Here is a 27,237-nt window from a genome sequence, read left to right on the forward strand (position 1 = left end):
TAGTTCAGTTCTAGTTCAGTTCTAGTTCAGTTCTAGTTCAGTTCTAGTTCAGTTCTAGTTCAGTTCTAGTTCAGTTCTAGTTCAGTTCTAGTTCAGTTCTAGGTTAGTACTAGTTATATTCTAGGTAAGTTCTGCTAAGCATGTAAAAACCTGAACTTTTCTCAGTGTAAATTTATAATTTTTCTTTTGTGTAACTTCAACCGCAAAACAAACGTATGTAAATCTATTTTTGTAAGTTTTGCATTTAGAAAAAACTACAAAAGTAAAGATATTACCAAATTTCAAATGATTTTTTTAGATGATTTCCATTGTACTTTGTTGTTGTCTAATATTTCCACCAAATGGAGTTAAACTTCAATCTTCTACTAAAGACATCTAACAAATGCATATAAATTTTGTGGTTTTATTAAGATTATTGGGTTTTTTTCTACAATAAATTACTGTTTATGGTCATATGTATTTTTTTTTCTTTAAAGAAGTGTTATAATTTAGCTACAATTTAAACTATATTTGGAACCAAATACAATAAATATGCAATAATATAGAGAATTAAAAAATTTTTACGAATTAAAAAAATTATGCTGCAAAACATATGGTTTTGTGTTAGTCAACAATTTCTAAAATGTTAAATGTTTTCATATTGATATCATTCTAAAACAGCATGAGTTTATAAGAATGATACACCATTTACACTAGCAACTTGATAAAATTTATCTAAACCAAATGAGTCTTTTAATTCTATTTAAATGTTTACAATTATTTGCCTATGTGTGCAGCCAGTTTAATTTAATTTTATTATTATTTGAGAATTTTTACCGATTTAAAAGTTCTTTTTTTTGTTTTGCGCAATATTTAAATAGCATTTATTTACGTATTCTTAGCATTCACTCCATTTTATTTTATTTTATTTATTTTATAACATAAGGATTTTTGATTTGTTTGTGTTAAATATTACAACAAAAAAGTGCTAAGCTTTTTAATACCGCATTTTGACCATGATTGTTCTTGACTTAAACTTGTAAGGTGTGTTGTTAAGTTAACTTTAAGTCAACTCAACTTGCTCTCCAACCATAGACGTATCTGAACTTCAGTCAAAATGACAAAACAATTAATCGTGACAGCAAACAGGCGTTTAAAATGAGTTCTTTTAGTTTAAGATTTGAAAATCATATATAGATCGTATAAAAGTCATAAATTTATTTGTAAAACGTTTTTAAAAGTATTTTACCATAAAGTTTATTATTGTTATTGTTAAACAACTATAAATGAGAAAAACAATTGTTTACATTTAAATGGAATATTTGTAAAAATAATGAAGTGTAAAAATATTTTACGATTGAAAAGAAAATTTAACCAAAGAACCTGTTTTGTTTTATTGAAAAAATTACAGATTTTGAAAATATTAAAAATATGAAATAGTTTTTATACATTGTTCATATTTTTAAAGCAATTTTATAGAAATATTTTCCTTGCAGACTGGTAAACACTTGATGAAGGTTAACTTCTTCATTCCTAGGAGCATGTATTTCTATACAAATTTCAATAAAATATTCTCAAGTCTATGGACTGGTATTTTGTCGATTTGTCTGTCAATAGGCTAGTAAATATTTAAGATAGTAGTCAAGTTCATAGTCTAGTTCATACTGTATGCATAAGTCTTGTAAGTTGTCTTGTCAATGGTCTTGTCAATATTCTATTCAAATGTTGCTTAATAGCCCCGTCAATAATCCAGCCAATAGTCGAGTTAATAATATAGGTAAAACTCTAATCAATAGTCATGTCCATGGTCAATAGTCATGTCCATTCAATAGTTCAATCTATAGTCAGGTCATAGTGTAATCAATAGTCTAGCTGATTGTCTATAGTCTAGTCGATAGTCAAGTCAGTAGTTTAGTCTATTGTCTAATAAGTAACCTATTTAACGGTCTTACCATAGTTTTGTCATTTGTTTTTGTCTAGTCAATAGTTTGCTCAATTGCCCAGTCAATAGCCGAGGCAATAGAATTGTCGATATATAAGTCAATAGTCAATAGCTTAGTCTTGTCTCTAACTTAGTAAATAGCAAAAGTTTATTCAATATTCAAGTCGATAGTTTAGTAAATAGTCAAGTTAGTAGTGTAGTCCATACTCTAGTATATAGTCTTTTAAATAATCTGCTCAATAGTCTAGCTCATAGTGTAGTCAATAGTCTTCTTTATAGTATATTTAATATTCTAATCAATAGTTATGTCCACTGTCTATTCAATATTATAATACATAGTCTAGTCGTGTGTAGTATTCTAAATAGTCTAGTCAATAGTGTAGCTCATTGCCAATAATCTTATCAATAGTCAAGTCAATATTATAGTCTATAGACTAGTCATTAGTCTAGTCAATAGTCTAGTCGATAGTCTAGTCAAAAGTCTAGTCAATAGTCTAATCAGTACTGCAATCAATAGTTTAGTCAATAGTTTAGTCTATAGGCTAGTCAATAGTCTAGTCAATAGTTTAGTCAATAGTTTAGTCAATAGTCTAGTCAATAGTTTAGTCAATAGTTTAGTCAATAGTCTAGTCAATAGTTTAGTCAATAGTCTAGTCAATAGTCTAGTCAATAGTCCAATCAATAGCCTAGACTATAGTATAGTCAATGGTCTAGTCAATAGTGTAATAAATAGTCTAGTCAATAGTCTATACAATAGTCTAGTCAATAGTCTACTCAAAAGTTTAGTCTCGTCAATAGTCTTGTCAATATTCTAGTCAATAGTCTAGGTAATAATCTAGTCTATAGTCTTGTCAATAGTCTAGTCAATAGTATAGTCAATAGTCTACTCAAAAGTCTAGTCAATAATCTGGTTAATATTCATTAGTCTAGCGAATAGACCAGTCAATAGTCTAGTAAGAAGTATAGTATTACTGAATGGTCTTGTCAACAATCTTTTTATAGTTTTGTCAATAATATAGTCAATAGTTTGCTCAATTGCCCAGACAAAAGCCGAAAATTGTAGTCGATATTTAATCTAGGCAAAAGTTTACTCAATATATTGCCAAGAACGTAGGTAATAGTCTACTCAATTGTTTAGTCTATAGTCTAGTCATTTAGTCAATAGTCTGTTCAAAAGTCTAATCAAAAGTAAAGTCCCTTGTCTAGTCAATAGTCTAGGCAACTGATTACTTAAAAGACTAATCATGAGTGTAGTCGATATGTAGTCTAATCTTTGTCTCAATAATTTAGACAATAGCCTAGCTAATAGTACGACCAATAGTCGACTCAAAGTTTAGTCAATTTTCCAGTTAAGACTATTCAATAACCTAGTCTTTACATGAAACCAGTCAATTTAAGTCAAAGATTTTCCAGAAACAAATCTCTAGACTAGTCAATGTTATACTTAAGAGATTAATCAATTGACTAGTCTATAGACTAGACCATAGACGAGACTGTAAATTCAATAAAAAGAAACCTTGTGTCAAAATTTTAAACAATTTAAAAGCGTTTCTATCTTCAACATGCGTAAACATTCAACAGTGCGTATACGCATTATGCAATTTATTTCTGATAAATATAAATATTGTTCATACGCACCACACATTAACAATTTGCATCGCATTTTTCTGAACACATTCTTTAAACAAAATAATTACATAAGCTAAATATTTTTAATAACAATTAGTTTTTTTTATTAAACTCTACATAACTCGACAATTAACAAGAAATATTTTCCTTTAAAAATTTTTAAAATAATTTTTCTTAAAATTACAAAATAAAAAAAAATCTCACATAAAATAACAATTAGTAAAGTTTTAAACATGAAAGACCCACCCAGAAAAATTGAAAAAAAATATAAACATTTTATAAATTACATTTTAACGACAAATATTACAACACATTTGTTTTTTTTTAAACTCTCATTCACTCATTCATTCATTCGCAATCGACACGTATGGAAATTAAATCAAACTTAAATATCCCACCACTTTTAAATGCCGGCAACGTTTTCCTGAAATCAAACAAAAACAAAAAAAAAGAAAACTATTTAGACCACAATCAAATTGTAACAACAACAACCATAACAAGGGTAATAATAAGAACCAAACAATAATTGCAACAATTGTTATATGAATTTTTATATATTGTCGTTGTTGCTGTTGTTATGGTTGCTAACCACAAAGCAGCAACATTTATTTAACAAACGACAAAATGTGAAACACATGTTTGTTATGTATTGATTACTGATTGAATACACAAATAGAGGGCATTAATTAATTAAGAAAATCATTTTGAAACGAATCGTAATATAATGAAATAAATTCCCCAAAAGCTAAATGTGAACTTCTCATAGACATTTTTCGTATTTTTTTTACAAAAATAGACGCCTTCTGTTATTAGCCACATTTTTGTTGGCGTTTTTATGATTATTCTAATTTAAATGGTTTAACCATAACATGTTAACCGGCAATTGTAGGGGAAGTATAGTCATTATGGACGGACGTTTTCGTATAATTTTCCACACTTAAATAAGAAACCAATGTGAAGGTGTTTACTAAGAGGAAACTGCACTACGACTTAGAGCATTCTTCTCCTGTTAACGAAACATACAAGCCATGCATTAATATGATTTACAGCCTAAATTTTTTAATCATTGAAGGTCGAATTAACTGTACCCTAAAGTGAAATTTGTATGGTTCTGTTGGCAGTTTCCAAAAGTTTTAGCTGGATTGCAAACAAAATAAATATTTGCAATATGAAATTAAATTAACAATATCAGCAACACTGATCATTGATCTATGAGTCAACAAGGCAACGAAGTGTTTATTTATAAAAGGGAAAAATGCGGTACGATTGTACCTTTTTAGAATGTACTTTTTGATAGCGAAACATCCCGATGTGCTCCCATAAAATCAGGATCATTGTTGACCCGGTGTATTTTTTCAGACCTGACACCATCTCTTTAAACTAACTAACTAAATAACTAACTAACTAATTAACTAATTAACTATCTATCTATCTATCTATCTATCTATCTATCTATCTATCTATCTATCTGTCTATCTATCTATCTATCTGTCTGTCTGTCTGTCTATCTACCTATCTATCTATCTATCTATCTATCTATCTATCTATCTATCTATCTATCTATCTATCTATCTATTTATCTATCTATCTATCTATCTATCTATCTACCTATCTATCTATCTATTTATCTATCTATCTGTCTATATATCTATATATCTATCTATCTATCTATATATCTATCTATCTATCTATCTATCTATCTATCTATCTATCTATCTATCTATCTATCTATCTATCTATCTATCTGTCTATCTATCTATCTATCTATCTATCTATCTATCTATCTATCTATCTATCTATCTATATATCTATATATCTATCTATCTATCTATCTATCTATCTATCTATCTATCTATCTATCTATCTATCTATCTAACTAACTTACATGACTGACTAATTGACTAACTAATTAATAGCCTAGCAATTGCAAAAACTTGTCAATAGACTATAAAGCGCTAAGACAACTCCACAGACTAATACACTAGTACATAGACTAATGACATACATTAGTCACGCGACAAATGTTTGGACTAATGTACTTGAGTTTGCAGGATGGTCAATTTGCTTATTAATAACTTAATCACTACACTTATCTTTATTCGTTATGCTAATAGAATCGGTAGACTAGTCCTTAGTTTAGTCAAAGAACTAGCCCTTAGTCGATTCAATAGACTAACTCAAAGACTTGGCAATGTAATATTCTAGACGATAAAGTAATCAATTGAATTATTATAGTCAATTGACTTTATCATAGACTAATCCATAAAGTAATCTACAGATTAGTGTCAAGAGTAATTCAAAGAATAAAAAGCAGTTCAGTCACCATGTTCAACAGTTTTGTCACATATCAATAGACTTATCCATAGTCAATTTATTAATCCATAGACTAATCTGTAGTGCAGTTAATATTGACGAATCAATTCATAGTCTAATCGCTAAATTACACGCAGAGAAGCCCCATGATTAGACATGATTAATACAAATATACTATGTTCACTGTAACAATATATTGATAACGGTTACATTGTTACATTGAACATAGTATAGTTGTAGTTATAATTGTTATTTTAATTAGATTTAAACAATATTTTAAATACTGTAAACTTTTTCATGTTTTCATGTTAATAGTAATTATAAATTTGAATATGATTCAATGAAACATAATAGTTTTTTTTCAACAACTATATAATAATAACAATGAAAACATATTATGTTATTTACAATCATTTAAATTTACAAATAACAATTATATGTTACGTTGTTATAATGTATTATGCAGATAATTTTTTATATGTGTTACATTACCATAATATGTTTAGATTGCAATTAAAATTTAAACCATAATATGTTGCTTTTAAAACATGATTACTACAACCATGTTTTTTCTTTGCTTATAATCAATAGTCTTGTCCATAGATATATTAATTTGGAACTTTTCAAGTGTTTAAAGTACTTTTTTTGGAAATAAGTCTAAACTCCATTCCTATCTTGTAAATGATTTTATTTTTTGTTAATTAAAAGCCATAAATTATTTAATAACTATTACGAAAGTGTACATTTTCCACACTTTAGATCTAATTTATATAAATATTTTCTTTTCTATAGACAAAATTATCAACACATTTATCAAAATTTTCCTTAAGGCGTTGCTCTAAATCCTGTTAAATAGCAACAGACCTTAAATTATCGAATAGGGTGTCTAATGAAGGGGGGGGGGGAGGTAGGTGGAAATAAAAGAGCATTTTATTTGTATTAAAGAATAATATGTAAGATTAAATCAAAAACTACTTCTACTGCATGGTCTTGGAGTTGTAACATGCAAAGGTTATAAATCATGTTACAAATGTATGAACATATTTTTGGTTATTTATTAACATTTGGTAAAACTAAAAAATATTTTAAAAACAAATTTAACATTTGACCATTTTATAAATGTTTTTAATTTTAAGAAATCAAGAGATATATTATGGTTGCATTTTTAAATTTTCAAAAATTTCTAATAATTAAAGATTTCTATTTTTTCTAATTTTGGCATATAATCCCTTTTTTACTTGTCGACCTTAATGTTTCCTTTTGTTTTTACAACATAAGTGCTAAAATTTTGTTTATTGACACAAATAGTCAGTCGTATTTTTTATTACCTTTTAAGGTAATAGTTTAATTTTTCCCCAAAAACAAAAAGGTTACTAAGGTTATCGTTATTTTTGAACAAATTTAACAATGTCCATTTACAACACGCAAATTTATGTAAATTATAAAAAAAAAACACACCGACAAAAAACAAAAGAAAATAAAAAATCCAGAAGTTATGACAAGCACCCACCGCTACAAATTCCCGTAAGGTGTTGTTCAAAGCCCATGGAATAGTTAGAGTTATACAAAAGAAAAAAATAAACAAAAACAACAAAAATATTGTTAAAATTTTGTCATTTTAACAAAACGAAAATTATTGTTACAATTTAAAATTTTAAGCGTAAAAAGAGAAAAAATCCCAACTGAATGATTCATATCGTTTGTTAAAATTCATTTTTTGTGGTTTTAACAAATTTTGTAATAGTTAACTTCAATTACCGAAAAAAAATTCTATTTAAATATACAAAAATTTGTCTGACCTTAAGCTTTTTAACCAGTTAAAATTTCTGTGTTCCCTTTTATTGCTATAAACCAGAACCTTAACCATTTCAGTTCTCAAAGTGATGAAATCAAAAATTTTAGAACTTAATAATTTGTTTTTCCAGTTTAATGCTAGTTAAACTTTAATAAAAAAAAACAATTTTAATATATTTTTTTTATTAATGTTGCAAATTTTTATTTTATTAACTTCTCACGATTGGTTTATAATTTGAGTATGATTGATGATAACGCAAATTTTAAAAGTTATCTTTCTTAAGCTATTTGTAAGCAATTGAAAGTAAAGCAAAATCTTAAACAAATTATATATTAAATAGTATTAATACATACAAACATATACATACATCTAAATCTACTGTTTACAGACAGATAAATCCACACGCAAATTTTGTACCAAAGATCTATATAAAAGATCTAGATAAAGTAAACTTTATCAGTCTATAGAATAACTTATAGACCTATCTCGAGACCAGACTGTAACTATAAACTGATCTTTAGACAAACCTATAAACTGATCTATAGATGAGATAATAGAGTGAACTAATTTCATGACTATAGACTAATCTATAAAATAGAGTATAGAATATTAGACCAATCAGTAGAGTAGGTTATAGACCAGACTGGTCTTTATACGGATCTATGATCCAAACCGTAAATTAATCTGTAGGCCAAACTATAGACTTATATATAGATCGAAATATAGAATGATCTAAAGATCAGAATTGATAGCACTAGAATAAATACAAATCTATAGATCAGATTATAGGGTGAACTATAGACTGATCTATAGAACAGAGTATAGACTAATCTACATGCTGGACTATAGGACCGATCAGTAGATTATATTTGTGTATAAAGATTATGATCTTTACACGGATCTATAGTACAAACTATAAACTAATCTTTAGACTAAAGACTGATCTATAGATCAAACTATAGACTGATCCATAGACCGGAATATAAACTGATTAATAGACCACAATATTGACAAATCTTTACACCAGACTATAGGGTGAACTACATACCAGAATATAAACTAATCAATAGACCAGAATAATGACAGCTCTATACACCAGACTATAGGGTAAACTACATATCAAACTATAGACTAATCTATAGACCTGACTATAAATAAATCTATGTACCAGACTATAGATTGATATATAGATCAGGCTATCAACTGATGTGTATACCAAAGTATAGACTAATAAATAAACAAAACGATAGACCTGAATATAGACTGATCAATAGAGCAGAGTAAAATTCTATCTATAGACCATACTATAAATATATCCATATATACCAGAGTATGCACTGATCCATATAGTCGATTATAAACTGGTCTATATACTATACTTTAGACTCATCTAACAGAATATAGACTGATCGTTATACCAGACTTTAGACTGTTCTAGTTAGTTAGTTATTTTGAAAGGAGGATGTACATATAAACATCAAATCCGAAGAAATACACCTAGGCCTCTATCGGGCCTGTTGTGCTTTTTGTTTATTTTTATAAAAATTGTATTATTTTTTCCATCAGTTGTTTTCAACTTTGCATTAATTTTTTAATTTCAATTTAATCCCCACTAATCCTAGGGATTTGTCCTAACTGAGATTGAAAAACTGATCATACTATAGTTTACATAATAGACTAAACTATACTCCAGACTAAAAACATGATTTTGATTTATATAAAACTAAAGTAACTGGACTGCAAAAGAATTTTTTCTTCTCTTAACAAGTCATCAGACTTTACTATAGTCATTCAATTACGAGAAGACAATTTCAGTATATTTTCTATTAGGGTTCTATAGTTGAAACGAAAAGTCGACTTTTCGACTTTTTGCATTTAGTTAAAAGTCGACTTTTCGACATTTTGCATTTTATGAAAAGTCGATTTTTTTACTTTTTCGATTTTTTTCATTTAGTTAAAAGTCGACTTTTCGTTAACGACTTTTTGACTATTTTCGACTCTTTTTTTACTTTTTTCGAGTTTTTCCAACTATTTTAGAGTTTTTGACTTTTTTCCACTTCTTTAAAATTTTCGACTATTTTTGAAATTTTTCTACTATTTTTGAGTTTTCGACTTTTTCTGACTTTTTGACTATTTTCAACTTTTTCTTGACTATTTTTTTACTTTTTTCGAGTTTTTCGGACTATTTTGGAGTTTTTGACTTTTTTTCACTCATTAAAATTTTCGACTATTTTTGACTTTTCGAGTTTTTGACTTTTTACGATTTTTTTCGACTTTTTTCATAGACAATAGTCGAGTTATCGACTTTTTTGGAACAAAATAGACGACTTCAACTTTTCGACTATTTTCGACAAAAAGTCGATTGTTTGATTATTCGAAAGTCGATTTATAGAAACCTATTTTCTATTATCCGAATAATTGAGTAAAGCTCTTATTTAAAAAAAATATATTATATATTTTTGCTGTTTTGCTATAATTTTAATAAGATTAAGTTAGAATTCCGCTTGCAGTTCTCAGTTTTATCTCTTACATAATATTAGAACGTATTCAAATTCACACTAAGGCGGATTAATGATTATTATAATATTATTTTCAACTTAATTGTTTCTTTTTCAAAACAAAAGCATTCATTAGTAAATAGATTACTTTCATTTTTACCCAAGTAATATTGTTATTATTGTAATTAGATTTACGGATGTATTAAGATTTATTTTTTTAATATATTTATAAGTAATATGTATTTAAAATAAGTGGAAATGTAACTTTTTTTAATAGGTTAATTCATATGTCTGTAATGAAGGTCAAGTAATTGACAATCTATAATTAAGGATTTAGTTGTCACTAAAGCTAATAAGGTTGCAATATAATACTAAAGAGCCCTTGACACGATCACACTTTACGTTCATAAAGTTATTGTATAAAATAATAAAGTAAGATGAAAACAGCTGTTTCACATAAAAATACATTCCTCATTAAAGGGCACTTTACACGATCACACTTTACATACGGAAAGTCTAATGAAAAAGTAAAATAAAATTCCATCCGCATAACAAAAATAGAGAATAAAATTCGTATGATTTATATATTTTGTGTTTACACGATTGGTATAAAACAATAACAAAGTAAGATGGAAACAGCTGTTTCACTTGTTTTGTATGTGTTTACATAAAAATACATCAATGAGCTAATGCTACTCCTTTGTTTATTGAATCATTTCAAAAAATAAAGAGAGAGTCATACGACTATCAAATTTCTCATCCGTAGTTTCTCTCAATGTGTGATAGCATCATTACATATTGCATTTAGACGAACCATCCGTACTCTTCTACGCAAATTTTTGACATATCATATTACTTGTGTGATCGTGTAAAGCCAGCTTTAAGGACGCTTCACTAGATCACACTTTATATACGTAAAGTCTAATGAAAAAGTAAAATAAATTCAATCCGTATAACAAAAAAGAGAATAAGAGATAAGAGAATGCGTATTTTCTCACAATGTGTGATGGTAAGACGATCCCATCCTTACTCTTCTGTACAAAATTTTGACACAACATATTACTTGTGTGATCGTGTAAAGCCGGCTTTGAGCATTCTACGCGTCAAGGCATTCTACGTACAAATACATTATTTCTACTTTTTTGACAGAGGCTTATAATGCAAGAAAGTGTAGAACGCATCGTGTGGGCCTTTATATATTGCGTTAAGGCGATTTCATCAGATCATATCACTTGTGCGCCCGTGTAAATTGAGCTTAAATTATACAGAAGCAATTTACTCAAATTGAAATTTGAAAAAATTACTCAAAAGGGAAGTTTAATTATTTTCTGATTTGATTTTAAAAGTTCTTAAGAGCGTACGTGACTAAAAGGTATTTTTAATTTCTATAAAATACAGATAATATCAAAATCTATTGATAACTTTTGATTTCATTTACTACTCTATACAAAACCTTGAAAAAAATTCTTTAACCTAAAACTTGATTTTGAAATTTATCTATGTCCTAATTATAAAAAAGATACTTAAATTTATATATTTATTAGTTCTAACTAATGACTTATTAAATGACTTTTAAAAAAGTGTGTCTTTTTTTTCATTCATCATTATGACGCAAAAATTTTGTTTGTTACTTCCGCTCTTGTTGACAACAGGTGATATAAATTTTGTTTTTAAATTTTAAAATAAAAGTTCAAAGACCGCATTGTTTATATAAAATTTAAAATATTTATTTGTTATTTAAATTAAACTTAGTTTGTTTATTTAAAGCAAAATCAAATTGATGTTGTGTTATAATGTAAATTTTAAATGCATTCTTAAGCAAATTGAAATAAATTAATCTCCATGTGAATGAAAATTATTCATTTTTTTTGTATCTTAAAATTTTAAATGCGGTTTTGTTTTTATTTAATAGTTAATCGTATGCAAAAGTGCGGGTTGTCAATAATCCAGACTAGAGACTAATCTATGAAGTAAACCTATAGACCCATGCAACTACAAACTAATCTAAAGACTAGTTTATAGTTCAGTTGAAGATTGTCTTGAGTATAAACTACAAACTGATCTATAGATTAACTACTAAAAGACACTTCACACGATCCCTTTTTACGTACGTAAAGTCTAATGAAAAAGTAAAATGAAATTTCATCTATATAACAAAAAAAGAGAATAAAAGTCATATGATTTGTATATTTTCTGTTTACATGATTTTTCTAAAACAATAACAAGTAAGATGGAAACAGCTGTTTCACTTTTATGTATGTGTTTACATAAAAATACATCCCTGATCTAATTTGACTGTTATACTGTTAAATTTTCCATCCGTATTCTCTCTCAATGTGTGATGGTTTCATTACATATTGCGTTTAGACGATCCCATCCATACTCTTCTACACAAAATTTTGACAGATCATATTACATGTGTGATCGTGTAAAGCCGGCTTAATTGACATTTGATTGTCAACCCAAAAACCTGCTCTAACTGATCTTAAATTCAGACTACACATTTGTCTATGGGTTAGCTACAGACCGAACTACAAAGTAATTTGGAGACTAGTTTAAAGATCAGCCAGAGATTGTATTCAAAACCAAACTAGAAAGTGATCTATATACTAAAATACAAAATGATCTGTAATTCAGACTACGAAGTAATCAGTGATTCAAACAAGGGTTAATATATAGAATAAACAACAAACAGATTAGAGATTGATATATACTTGAAACTGGAGAGATATCTATAGATCAGACCAGACACTGATCTGTAGATAAGACTTGAGATTGATGAGACTAGATACTGAATTATAAATGATACTAGAAACAAATCATTACTTCAGATAAATTAACGATCTATAGATCAGACTGGATACTGATCTGTAGAAAATACTTAAGATTGATCTATACATAGGACTAGATACTGAATTATAAATAAGACTATAAACAAATCATTACTTCAGATTAATTGGTGATCTATTGTTAATATAGACTAAAAACAAATTTATGACTGAAGAAAAGATAAATAATAATATGTTGACCATTTAAAAGACTAATTATCTATTAACTTATCTGTAATTCATAGATCTCAATATCAAATTAAAAAGTAATCTACAAAGAAGGAATTAATCTGACTGGATATCGATCTATATATTAGACAAAAAATTATCTTATCTAAAGATCAATAGATCGATCTTAAGATAAAAGACTGATATATAGACTATAGATTATTGGCTGAGGCATACACTGGACTAGAAACTGATTTCGGGAACAGACTAACAATTAATCTAATCTAATAAGACTGATCTGCAGAATAGACTAAAATAAGACTAGAGATTGATCTACAGATAAGATTAGAGACTGATATATTAATATAAGTCGAGATTGATCTATACATCACATAATAAACTAATCTGCTGAATAGACTAGAGCCTTATCTATAGATCTGATAAGGTACTAGTTTATGTAACTTAATAGAGCATGGATCAGAATGTATATAAATCTATAGTTCAAGAGACCGATGTGAAAATTCGGATAATTAACTGATCTACAGAATAGACTAGAGTCGTATTTATAGATTTGATAAGGAACTCATACATATATATCTAAATAGAGCATGAACTATGGTTCAATATATATAAGAATCTATTGTTCAAAAGACCGATCAGACAAATCTAATTCGTGGATCTATAAACCAGACGAGAAATTGCTTTGTGGCACAAATGATTATCATCATAAGCACGCGAAATTTTTTAACAAATTGTCGCATTATTGTTGACTTGTACAGGCCTTTATTATCTATATATAAGTATGTATGTATATGAAACTGGTAGATAAGTAGATGCAACCACATAGAAACATACATCAACATAACTTGAATTTACATATACATACAGAGTTTTTAGAGGTGAACTTTCTATAAAGAATACGGAAGACTTAAATCTTTTTAATCTTGTTGTCAAAACAAAAGACTCAAGTCACAAGCGTGATTTTTCTAAAACCAATTTTACATACAAATAAAATTTACAAAAATAATCAAAATTGCCATAATATTAATTAATCTTATTACCACAAACACTGTGTAGTATTTAGTTGTAATTACAAAACATGCAATTGTTCATACATATAAATAATTTTTAATTCATATTTTTGGATTTGTTTAGTGTTTTACTTTTTTATTCTTTTTTTTTTGCAAAAGCGACAGATGTGAATTGAAAAAATATTATGTAATTATTTCAACAATTAATATTTATTCATATAAATTTTTTCCAGTTTTAATTTCAATGCCAATGTATATATTTTATAAAAATGTATGCATGTCTGTCTGTCTATCAGTATGTCTCTCAAATAAGAAATCTGTTACAGAAAAGTCCATGCCAGTAAATTCAATTGTATCTTTTTAAATTGTGTGGAAAATATTAAAATGAAAAAAATAGTAACAGATTTGACACGCCATATTCATATATATATAGTGGTAAGAATATTGTTTTTGCTGCTGTTGTTGTTTTTAGTTTATTATATTTTACATTTTTAAAAATATGGCACTAATTATTTAAAGCCTTAAGCATTTGCCATGAGAATGTAAATATGTATGTATGTATATGAAAATGTACTTGTTGTCTACATTAAAGCACCAATACTTTTACAAATAACATCAAAATTCTATGAATGAATGCTTGTAAATAAAAAATGTTTGCATTGTGTTTGCCGTCGAAATTATTATAAAATGTAACAATATTCAGCAATATCAACAACTTAAACAACTGCCAAAATGCTATGAAATGCCAACACGTAGTTCAATATTATAACAACTAGATAGTTCTTTTTAAATATATATTTTCTTACTTATAAAAATCCAAAGACAATTGCATTCTTTAAAAAGGCGTGAAAATCTTATAATTTCAAAATAAAACTGTTAAATATGTGAAAAATTAGATAAAATAATAAGAATTTCTGTAGTTTAATGTGAAATATTGTATTTAAAATGTAGAAATATATTAAAATTCGTTAATGTATTTTAGATTGATGTATGATCAGGATATTAACAAACTTAATCTGACAAAAATATAGATTATTATTCTAAATAATGATCTGTTGATCGGTATTGATGCTCTAACTATTAAACTAGTATCTAGTCTTAGACTGGACTAATGACAAGTTTGTAGGCCTCGTTCAGTTCTAGTTCAGTTCTAGTTCAGTTCTAGTTCAGTTCTAGTTCAGTTCTAGTTCAGTTCTAGTTCAGTTCTAGTTCAGTTCTAGTTCAGTTCTAGTTCAGTTCTAGTTCAGTTCTAGTTCAGTTCTAGTTCAGTTCTAGTTCAGTTCTAGTTCAGTTCTAGTTCAGTTCTAGTTCAGTTCTAGTTCAGTTCTAGTTCAGTTCTAGTTCAGTTCTAGTTCAGTTCTAGTTCAAAATAATCTAAACAATAGTAGACACTTATCAGAATAAGAAAGAAATCTGATCAATAAATCAGAATACAAACAGATTGATATATTTGAATATACACTTCTCTAAGGATCAGAATAAAGTTTGATCTTTATATCAAACAGTCCGTAGATCATAATAAAGTAGCCTTCACACGAGCACACAAGTAATATGATCTGTTAAAATTTTGTATAAAGGAGTACGGATGATATTGTCTAAAGGCAATAAGTAATGAAAATAGGTATGAAAAATTTAACTGTCGTATGGCTCCCTTCATTTTTTGAAAATGAAAGCCCCCTTTAAACGAGCACACAAGTAATATGATCTGTCAAAATTTAGTATAGTACGGATGGTATCGTCTAAAAACTACATATGAAACCATCATATATTAAAAAAATTACGGATGAAATATTTGACAGTCGTATGGTTCTTTTCTTTTTGAAATGATTAAAAAAACAGGGATGTATTTTTATATTAACACAACAGCTGTTTTAATCTTACTTTGTTATTGCTTCATATCAATCGTCTAAACACAAAACATATAAATCAAACGAGACTATTATTCTCTTTATGTTGGAATGGAATTTCATTTGACTTTTTCATTAGATTTTACGTACGTAAAGTGTGATCGTGTGAAGTACCCTTAAATACTAATCCTTATAAAAAGATTGAAACTAATCTATTAGTAAGAATAGTGACAAATCTATAGATCAGAATAGAAACTAATATACATATTATATATCGAGGAAGAAAACTCATTATAGATCACAACAGAGATTAATCTATAGAACGGAAAAGAAACTGATCTTTAGATAAGAATTAATACTGAGATATAGATTTCAATGGGGGCTGATCTTTGATAATAAGTGAGACAGTTCTGAAAATAAGAATATATATCTACTGAACAGAATATATAAATCATAATAGTGTGATCTAAAGATCAGGTTATAGATCTATATACAAAATGTACACTTCAGAGATTAAATCTGAGACTGATCTATCATTTATAGAATTATATACAGACTAGAAGATAGACTTTTATCTGTAGACAAAAATAAAGACTGATCTATAGATCAAAATAGAGACTAACTAAGAAACAGTACAGAAACTCATTTACATATATATCAGAAGAGAGGGGGGATCTATAGATCAGAATATATATACATATCTGTAGTTCTGTTTTTTATCTGATCTATACACTAGTTAATAAACTGATTTGTAGATAATTTTGTAAAATCTTTTATTGACCAATATTAACATAAATATTGAACTTTAAGGGCCTGTTCCACTAAATGCGAACGAACAAGTATTTTCTAGTTTTGTATTGAAAATAACAAATAAATTCGAAAAATTGTTATTGTTTTCAATGTAAAATGAAAATGAAATGTTCGTTCGCATTAAGAGGAACAGGCAGTAAATCATAAATTAGAAAAGAAACTAATCCACAAAACTCTATATTGACTGATCTATAGATCAGATGAAACTTCCCACCTTCACTACTTAGTATATCCTCTATACAATTTATATACAAAAACCACATAACTATCCAAGAAATAACTACATAATCAAAAATAATTTTAATTCTTTAACCAAATTAACGTCATATTTCTATTTTAATATAGAAAATTAAACAGCATCGTGGCAACAGTACTTGTTTTTTTATTGTTGTATTCAATTCAATGTAATTATTTGCACGTTTGCACACGGTTATGAGTAGGAGAGTGTAGGGGTAAATTAATGTATGTTTCAATGTGTGTAAATGTGTGTGTATAGTTTTAAGTAAATCCCTGCAGTTTGCGGTGACTGTAATTTTGTTTACAGAAATTGCTAAAAGCCGTAAAAACATCAACAATGTCTAATAATTGTCCGAACTTACAGCATTACAGAGAATATAGCAAGACAAAATTTGTAAGTTGACAGTATTATTAGACATTTTTTGCACATTTAACTGTCAACGTTGTAAGATCTAACAACAGTGTATACATAAGTGACATGCTCTGCCCTAAGAGCAAGTCTATTAACTGAACAGACCCTGCTACAGATAACTTCTTATGGTTAATGGAATTACTTTCCAAATGTCTTATCTGTAGATTACTTGATAACATCAAGATGATTCCTCTCAGCATTACTCTGTAATTACTTTTTCAATAACATTTAACACTCCATCATAGGAATACACTGACTACTTCTGAAACTGCTGGGATTGTACTCACTAACACTATGATGGTATTTAAATTTGAAATTTTAACGTATTTGTTGTGCAAAAAGTAGTCAAGTAAAATATTGGCCTGTTGGTCACGTAGGCCAATACACTTGTCATGGTATTGAAATTGGTTTGTTTATATATAGTTTCAGTATGAAAGTTTTTAAAACATAAAAAACTATTCTTGAAATGAAATAAGATTTAAAAAACTACTTTAACTATTTATAGTACGTTAGTTAAAAACACTATATTTAAATTTTTATTACTTTTTAATTGTTGACGACCAACAAAGAGCTCATGATTTCATGCATGCATTTTAGAAGACAATGAAAAAATGGTTCATTTTTATAATGTTTAGAACTGCAGTAATCAGGTCAAGGTGTTTCAAGGTTGATTTGAAAAATTTTTACATACTCATTTTATTTTGTATATAAAAAATCTGGTAAGAGATTTGTTGGGAAAAGAATAAAAAAACAAGTAATATTTCTATATTCGGCTGTGCCGAATCTTATATACCCTTCACCAAGTATGTTTTAAAAAACAGTTTTAATATATTTTATATCTCTGCACACATGTCACACATAACATACACACAAACAAATATAAACTGTAGCAGAAAGAAATATTAACCGTTGTACTGTAATACCACCATCAAACTGTATTACCACCCTCAAACAAATATGAGCTGTATTACCAACATATTATTGCTTTATCTCCTTGTTCTTGTTATACCCACTTACCTTCGTGAGAACAGAAGAGCATCCAAACATACAAAAAAAATACACAGCTGAATAAAACCAAATACATCTACACACGCACATGTATATCTTTATCCAATTCACAGTGTTGTTGTTGCTTTTTTAACAAAGCATAAAAAAAGTTTGGCTTTTCTGATGAAATTTTCAGAGGTTGTCTCGGATTTTTGCTCATATCTACGTTATTAATAGACCGATTTTGCTGATTTTAAATAGCGATCTTCTCGAAAGCATGTCTAACTGAATTATCGAAGATTCGGATCTACCCGTTATCTGGGGACCTCTAAAAACTGATTTCAACAGATAGACAGACGGACTTGGCTTAATCGACTCCGCTATCTATAAGGATCCAGAATATATATATACTTTATAGGGTCGGAAAATTATATTATAGAAATTACAATCGGAATGACAAACTTATATATACCCTTCTCACGAAGGTGAAGGGTATAATAATTTAAAGAACATAACTGTAGACTTGTTATAAATGATAAAAACAATATTTCATACAAAGTTCTACGACACAAATAAATATGTTCGTTATGAGTTCTAACATTCTAATGTGTAATGTATCATAGAAAGATCGTTAAAAACAGACATCGGACTTAAAACTGGATTTTTTACCAAAAAAGTCGACAACTCGACTATCGTTTATGAAAAAGTCGACTTTGTAATAAAAGTCGAAAAAAGTCGAAAAGTCGAAAAGTCGGAAAAAGTCGGAAAAAGTCGAAAAAAGTCGAAAATAGTCGAAAAAAGTCGAAAATAGAAAGAAGTCGAAAAAACTCAAAAAATTGCAACAAATAGAAAAAATATAAATAAAATTTTTTTATTAATAAAAATAATAATAATAAATAATAATAATAATAATAATAATAATAATAATAATAATAATAATAATATAATGTTAAATGGCAACATTATAAATTTACGGTTCTGGCAACTTTATAAATTTTTAACTCTGGTCGGAAAAAGTCGAAAAAAGTCGAAAATAGTCGAAAAAAGTCGGAAAGGCGAAAATATTCGAAAATCGACTTTTAACTAAATGCAAAAAGTCGAAAATCGAAAAGTCGAATTTTCATGAAGTGCAAAAAGTCGAAAAGTCGACTTTTCATAAAATGCAAAAAGTCGAAAAGTCGACTTTTCTTAAAATGCAAAAAATCGAAAAGTCGACTTTTCATAAAATGCAAAAAATCGAAAAGTCGACTTTTCGTTTCAACTATAGAACCCTAGGATACTTTTGTTGAGAAACTTTTGATTTCGTGTGTGAGAGAAAGAGGTTATTGATATTTCTTTCTCTTTTTCTTACACACAAAAATCAAAAGTTTTCCAGTGTGAACTAGGTCTTTGTTATTAAAAATGCATGTTTTATAAATAAGAAGACTGTTGTAAATGTGTAGAGAAAATTAATGAAAAATTAAATTTAATTAATTTATACTAATTGATAAATCAAACATTTTAATTTTTTTTTAATAAAAATTATATAATTTTTTTACATTTTGCTCATTTGGCGCTTAAACTAGCAAACAAAATTAGCTAATTGAGGGCGGGTTTTTCTGATAAAGATAATCTACATTTTTTTGTTTAAACCTAGTTTAATATATGTTTTGTGTTTTTCAGTAAACAGTAACGTTATCTAAGTTTAACTGAGTGTTATTGGCCAATTAAACTTAAGTTCGAAAACACGATTAACAAAAACAATGAAACAATGATTTCGAGAGAACAAAAACATGATATTTAAAGTAAATATTATTTATGATTTTTTTATTTATTATTGTTTTAAATGTTTATTTAACATATTTCTAAAATTTTTCATTTTACAAAAATATTGTTTGCAAAAAACAGCTCTTCATTGTTTAAGTTTTTGAGTGAAAACTGAACGTTAACATAACGTTAACATAATATTGAAAACTGAATAACACAATCATCGGTTAAAGTCCATCTAAATTTGTTTCGAGTTTAATCTAACAGTAAGTTAAGCCTAGTTTAAATGAGTAGTAAGAAGCCCACCCTGAGTATTCAAAAACAACTTTCGAGAATTAATTTTAATTTAATCCCTAATCCTTCACCTAAAGATTGGCCCCAAATATAGTTCAGACTTAAGGTTCGAGCACGTTATTTACTGATCTATAATTTAATATAATTTAAGATAATTTAATATTATTTATTATGGGCTTAAAACTTTATGTGGCGAGTACACTTCGTTCTTGAGTATTTTTATGTGAATTTGTTGTAAAATTTAATCAAAATTTGTATATTTCAAACATTTCAAAAGTTTATTAAATACTGTTGAAAACAAAACCGTATATTATAAATACCGTTGAAAACAAAGCCGGCTTTCAGTAGATTTTAATACGCCGACAAAAATTTTTGTAGCAGCTGCCCCCGACGTTAATTTATTGTCGACACTGGTCTTTGTCACCGTATGATAAACATTTGTGCATTTCGCTTTTTCTAGAAGAAAATTACCTCAATAAACAAATTTGTAATTTTAAGTAAAAATTTGAAATAAATTGTGTTACATCGTTAATAATATTAAAAAATGTTACGTTGCTACAATCGAGGATGTGGCCAAGAATATGAGCCAGAAAACAACAAAGATGGTAAGTAGTAAAAAGGAATTAAAACAAATTAAAACCTAACCCATAAATTTTGTAAACATTTTACAAATTAGAAAAATAATGAATGAAACTATTGATAAATTGTTAGCGGAAGGATACGCTTTTAAAACTTTCTATGTGTTACAGTTTCTTTAAAGCAAAAATCTGTAAAATGTTTATTAAAAATGTCGAAAATAAGGGGTATTTCTTTCGGTTGTCAAGGACAAACCCCCTGCTTGAGTTTTAGTTCAATTCAAAACCTTTTTAGTGTGTATAGTGAATATGTGTTTAAGTTTCGAGAATTTTCTATGGCTAATCATCGGAGACGGGTTGTGATTTGATTTTTTTTAGATTCTTGCCGTCATCATCCTGGCGAACCTTTTTTCCATGATGCTTACAAAGGCTGGTCTTGTTGTAATAAGAAATCGGTAGATTTTACAGAATTTTTAAGCATAAAGGGTTGCACACTTTCAAAACACTCAAATATCAAACCACCAGAACCCGAAAAACCAAAAACGGAAAACAAAGATGAAGTAGTAGTATGTAGAGCGCCTATTAAAGAATCAATGGAAAGACCACCTGTTGACACTGCCATGACTGAAATAAAAGCAACTGTGGCACCGGCTTTAAAAGATTTAATAGATAATTTGGTGGCGAAAGATCCAGTTTTAAATGATTCCTCAAAATCAGGGTAAGTTGTCGAAATTAAATTATTTTTTATTAAAAATGTACTTATTTTGGTGAACTTAACAGTGAAATTGCTATTGGAACCTCTTGTAAAAACTCTGGCTGCACTTACTCCTATACCGGCACAACTTCCGATAATGGTGAATGTCAGTATCACAGTGGTGTACCCATTTTTCACGAAGGCATGAAATATTGGTCTTGTTGTCAGCGTAAAACTTCCGACTTTGCTGTGTTCATGGCTCAAAAAGGTTGTGTTTATGGTCAACATAAATACATTAAAGAGGACGATGATAAGAGGGTGGTACAATGTCGCTATGATTGGCATCAAACGGCCAAAGATGTTATTGTATCAATCTATGCTAAAAAATATCATTATGCCCAAAGTACAGTTGAAGTAAATCCTGTACGTCTACATTGCATATTGGTGTTCCCAGATCAAGAAAATGCTAAATTTGAAATTGATTTAGAATTGAGAGGTGTAAGTAGTTTTTGCCTACACTTAAATGAAATTGTTGTTTAAACCTCTGTAATTTAAAAAATATATTTTGAATTTCCCATTTTTGTAGATCATAGATGTAAACAATACTAAGGTCCATATGTTTGGCACTAAAGTAGAGATTACCATGCCTAAAGCTGAACCATGTTCATGGGCAAAATTAGATTTCCCAAGGGAAAAATTACCCCCACCAGTTAAAGCCGGTCAACAACCAACAAGAACAAAAACTGTTTCGGTCAACGAGTCCGATGATGATGGCTTCAATTTGGATGATATTGAGGCGGTAAATGCTGGTATACAGCTGTCCGAACTTGCCTCCGCTAAAAATGATTTAGATTAAATTTGTTAACCGCATAAATATTAATGTTATCCCAACTACATGTTTCATTTCAAAAAGCCCACTATATTAGTATTTTTTCTCATACAATTTCTTAACAAACTACCAAAAACAAATTAAATTTCTCTTTTTATAAAAAAAATATAGACAAAAATATGCTTAAAAATTCAACATATATTAAAGAGTATTTAATTTAATGTTTAATCATCATCACCAGGCACCCAGTCCTCATCATCCTCATCGTCATCTTCATCCAAATCAAGTTCACCAATTCCTTGGAACAAGGTTTCATCGATTTTAACATTTTCAATACTATCACCAGCTTCCAGCAAGTATTTAATATCAGACTCATTAAGGGTGGTATCACGCATGAACAGTTCACGACCCGTCAATTTCTTGCAATCGGAAGATTTTTCTCTTTTGGCAGCTATACCGGTGCTTTCCTCAAATTCTAATTTCCATTTCATAAATGATTCCACTGTGACACGTGTGCCCTCAAATTTCTTTCGTTCGGCTTCCTCAGATTCTAGTAGTTTACGTTCGGCCTCCTCTTCTTTGGCTTTTTTGAATTCATCCCATCTCTCATTTAACCATTCTTGTGCAGTACTCACTAAACTGAATATCATTTCCATGCCAATATATTCCTCTATAGATTTTGCTATATGTTCCAATAGTCTTTTTTCATAGCCTTCCTCAAAGTTGACAGGCTCATCGATTTCCACTAAAGGTGCCTCATCGGGATAAGTGGGTGTGTATGTGAAGACCAAAAAACAAGCCAAACCATTTTCACCTTGCTCTTTATCATACTCTTCGGTGGCTATCGGTATTTGGAATTTATGAAAAGGCTCCGTTTCCAAAACTACAACAAAAAACAATTAAACAAAAGCAAGTTACTATTGTTGTTGAAAAACCACTTACTCTCCATATCGCCACAGTAAATAGAGTCCAAGGCCTCAATTTCATTGTTCTGGTCTTCCTGATAATTTCTACTCATTTTATATCGTGTTTATAAATAAATCCAAACAATAAATACAAAATTATTAAAGAAATTTGCACAAATATTCCGTGGCAAAAAGAAAATAATACCTCGTAAATGTGTTTGAGGTTAAAACTCTACAAAATGTCAAAAATGTATTTTATAAACAAACTAAAAAACAAAGATGCCACTCTAATTGCAGTGTTTTTTAATAATTTTATACTGGCAATACTGCTATTTACACAAAAAAGTTGCCACTTTTATGTTTTTTTATTTTGTGTTGACATTCTTTGCAAAAGTCACTTTGACAGCTGACTCAATAAATTTGAGGTTAGACAATTTTATCAACGTCTCTTGTGAATTTGCTTTGGTTTTGCAAAATTTGAGATATTAGGTAAATTTTATTAAAAAAATGTGTAAAAATTAAAAAGAAATTTATAATTTCTTTTTAATATTAAGCATAAATCATTAAAAACTGACTTATTTAATTACTTTAACAATTTCCTCTTGTTTTTAAGGTTTTTCTCTAACTTAAACGTTAGTCGCCGCTGCATTACATAACTTCAGAAAAAAAACAGCAAAATGTCTCAAGCTCCCGTACGTGTATCTCCTTTGATCAAATTCGGCAGATGGTCCTTGTTGACTCTTGGCATTGGTTATGGTGCCTTCCACCAAAACCGCTTGTCCAAGAAGGAAGAAAAGGTACGCGAAATCGAAGCCCAACAAAAGGTCATCCGTGATGCCAAATTGGCTGAGGAAAAGAAACGTAGCGCTGCCGCTGAAATGCGTGCCTTGGAGGAATTGTCGAAACCCACCAAGAAGGCATAAATTCACAATTTCAAAATGTATTTCGTAAAACTTTATTTAAATTAAATAACTAATAACAAACTTAATGAACTAATAACATCATTTGGATTTAAAATCTATACAAGATGTTGTTGCGTGTAAGTGTAGTTGTGTATGGAAGTGGTCACTTTATTTGAAAGCCAACACCGCTCGAAATAATTGCTATTTTATAAAGTTGTTCTTTAAAAAAACACACAACTTGATTTGGAAACATTGTTAATTTTTAAGAATAAAGTTAGAACTGAATGCGATAAAAAATTGTGATTTTACACAAACTATTTGTTTTTTGATAAAGTGTTCTACAAGTTACTTAAAGGATTTGTAAAGAAAGTAAATATTATAAAAATTGCAATATGAAAAGTAAAGTACATAGGACTAATGGAGGGATCATGTTTTCCAATAAAGTTGACAAAGCACTAGTTTCGGGATTGCTTATTTCCATCATGTACTCCAGCCTATGAGCTAAGTTGTTTTCAAAAAATATACGTGATCCATGCAGTGTTGCCAACATTGGTCAAGCAAAACGCGCGCAAAAAAATAAAAAAGGGGTAAAAAAGCGTAATTTTCTAACTGAAAATGGGTAAAAAGGCACTAACGTTTTTTCAGTCAAATATTGTTTATTTTAATATAAATTGCACATTATTTCGCTCATTTCCTACAAGACTCCAAAATTCGTTTTTTTAGAACATTGGGCTGCAAAACAAAACATGCGTCATACTAAAGTCTTTCACCGGTGTGAGATTTTTAGTAACGTAAGAACTAAAACTAATGTTTGACGAATATTAGATAAATAAGATGAGAATTTTAAAAATAGTAAAATGTCATTAAACATTCAAACTGACAGGCACACTACCAACTGGTCAACCGATTTACCCACACCCAAATTGTAAAATTTTACAAAACTTATGAAATATATTTTTTTTTGCAAAATCTATATATATTATTTTTAAGTTTTTTGAGTTCTGTAAAAATTGTTAATTTCACTGATAGTGAATAACATAACTTATTTTAAAGTATTTTGAATATTTTGTTTTTTTTTTTGTTTTTGAAGAATATTTGCTTTTGTACACTTTGTACATAGATTTTGTTTTGTTGGTCAGTTATAGACCAATCGTCATAAAATTCGGCATAAAGAATTATAATAAAAATCTTTTTATTGCGAGTACAACGATGAAGTAATCATGGAGGCTTTATATATGAGGGATAGATTCAATTGTGTAAAAAATTATATAAAACTTATTTTTTGTCAATTTTCATCGCTGTACTCATATTTTTAAGGGGACCTTAATAGGGGGTAGGGTACGTTACCGATAAATCCGAATTAAATTCGGTAGGAAGATTACATTTGTATAAAAGTAGTTTATTTCGAATTTCTCCGCTAAACACGTATTTTTAAGTAAGTAATGAGCGTTTAAATCAATTTTTGAAGGTGACCATATGTGGGGGTAGGGTCAATTATGGACCGATTGCCGTAAAATTTGCTAGAGAGATTTCGGCTTATATAAAACATATTTATGTCGAATATTTTTAAGTCGGTAATGAGTATTAATGTCATTTGGTAGAGAAATTTTGATGCATATAAAAATTTGTGGAAAAATTTAACTCGTTTGCTCTTTACGTTCTAACCCTATCGTGCTTTCAACAGACAGACGGACGGACAGATGAACAGACGGATGGACATGGTTAGATCGCCTTAGAATTTAATAAGGACCCAAAATATATACGACCAATGTGTTACAAACGGAGTGACAAAATCAATATACCCCACTCATCTTGGGTATATGTTGGGTATAAAAAGCACTAAACGCACTGTCATAAAATTAGAATGCACCACTTTAGTGCCTTTTTGAAGAAAGGCACCATGAGCAAAATTTTTCGCGTTTGGCACACCAAAAAGCACCGCAAATAGTGCTAAAAGCACTAAGTTGGCAACACTGGATCCATGTCTGCATTACATAGGACTAATAAAGTCATGTTTTCCAATGAAGTTGACAGAGCAGTAGTTTCAGGATTAGTTTTTTCAAACACATTCGCAATTTAAGAATTTCGAAATTTTTATATAAAAATTTAGAAAACTGATATTAGTAATATTTCAAATCACATTTCGATCTATATGTGTACATAGATACATAAGTACGTTCATATTTTACATGAATTAAAATTATATATTTTTGGATATTTAAGAATTTACAATACCAACCCTTGATCCCTTTTAACATTTTTAAAGCCTTTTTAAGATTTAAAAGCAAAATTTGTTTATTTGTCTTGAAAATTTTTAAAAATGTTGTAGATATATAAAATTGCTAATGTTGGAACAGAAAATTATCAAAAAGGTTTGACATTTAAAAAATATTAATTTTGCACTCAGAAATAAATGTTTTTTTATAACAAAATTGAAAAACATAGTCAATATGTGTACAGATGTTGGCAAAATATTCACATTTTTAGAAATTATTTCAAAATGAGAATTTTTTTAATAACATTAATGTGAACAAATCAACAAAATAATCATTAATCGCATTGCTACTAAGTTGACTAAGTTTTAGCAAATACATCAACCGTAAACAAACCACAATTATAAAACAACTGGCAACTTTATTGATATTGGTTTTGTTCCAAAAAAAGTAAGTATGGCAACATAGTTGTCACAAAATATAATTAATTTGTGCGGGAAGTTGATAGAAATTGTGAAAATTTTTCTTTTTTCCGGTTTATTGTAATAAAAGTGTTATTAAATAAAAAAAGGTTATTAAAGTAAACAAATATAGCGTTATTAG

General features: G+C 28.4%; 3 protein-coding genes across 3 annotated transcripts; 2 read left to right on the forward strand and 1 right to left on the reverse strand.

The window, feature by feature from the left end:
- The first annotated feature begins 20,931 nt into the window (after nt 1-20,931).
- On the forward strand, nt 20,932-22,809 carry LOC111683277 (cysteine and histidine-rich domain-containing protein morgana). Its single transcript, XM_023445323.2, has 4 exons — nt 20,932-21,121; nt 21,470-21,809; nt 21,872-22,283; nt 22,372-22,809. Exons 1-4 carry the CDS (start codon nt 21,061-21,063, stop codon nt 22,639-22,641), a joined length of 1,083 nt encoding a protein of 360 aa, XP_023301091.2. The 5' UTR covers nt 20,932-21,060; the 3' UTR covers nt 22,642-22,809.
- Nucleotides 22,793-23,763, reverse strand: LOC111683278 (RWD domain-containing protein 1). The gene is made up of 2 exons (XM_023445324.2): nt 23,557-23,763; nt 22,793-23,497 (listed from the first exon to the last, which is right to left on the reverse strand). Exons 1-2 carry the CDS (start codon nt 23,630-23,632, stop codon nt 22,839-22,841), a joined length of 735 nt encoding a protein of 244 aa, XP_023301092.2. The 5' UTR covers nt 23,633-23,763; the 3' UTR covers nt 22,793-22,838.
- Nucleotides 23,764-23,865: 102 nt separating this feature from the next.
- Nucleotides 23,866-24,507, forward strand: LOC111683283 (ATP synthase subunit e, mitochondrial). The gene is made up of 2 exons (XM_023445330.2): nt 23,866-24,008; nt 24,133-24,507. The coding sequence occupies exon 2, from the start codon at nt 24,197-24,199 to the stop codon at nt 24,440-24,442; it is 246 nt and encodes an 81-aa protein (XP_023301098.1). The 5' UTR covers nt 23,866-24,008; nt 24,133-24,196; the 3' UTR covers nt 24,443-24,507.
- Nucleotides 24,508-27,237: the final 2,730 nt, after the last annotated feature.

This window comes from Lucilia cuprina, chromosome 4 (assembly GCF_022045245.1).
Source record: "Lucilia cuprina isolate Lc7/37 chromosome 4, ASM2204524v1, whole genome shotgun sequence".
NCBI lineage: Eukaryota > Metazoa > Arthropoda > Insecta > Diptera > Calliphoridae > Lucilia > Lucilia cuprina.

Coding starts and splice junctions, on each gene's coding strand:
- LOC111683277 (XM_023445323.2), top strand. CDS start 21,061: ATGTTACGTTGCTACAATCGAGGATGTGGCCAAGAATATGAGCCAGAA. Junction 21,122..21,469: donor GCCAGAAAACAACAAAGATG/GTAAGTAGTAAA, acceptor GATTTTTTTTAG/ATTCTTGCCGTCATCATCCT. Junction 21,810..21,871: donor AATGATTCCTCAAAATCAGG/GTAAGTTGTCGA, acceptor TGAACTTAACAG/TGAAATTGCTATTGGAACCT.
- LOC111683283 (XM_023445330.2), top strand. CDS start 24,197: ATGTCTCAAGCTCCCGTACGTGTATCTCCTTTGATCAAATTCGGCAGA.
- LOC111683278 (XM_023445324.2), bottom strand. CDS start 23,632: ATGAGTAGAAATTATCAGGAAGACCAGAACAATGAAATTGAGGCCTTG. Junction 23,498..23,556: donor TTACTGTGGCGATATGGAGA/GTAAGTGGTTTT, acceptor TTTTTGTTGTAG/TTTTGGAAACGGAGCCTTTT.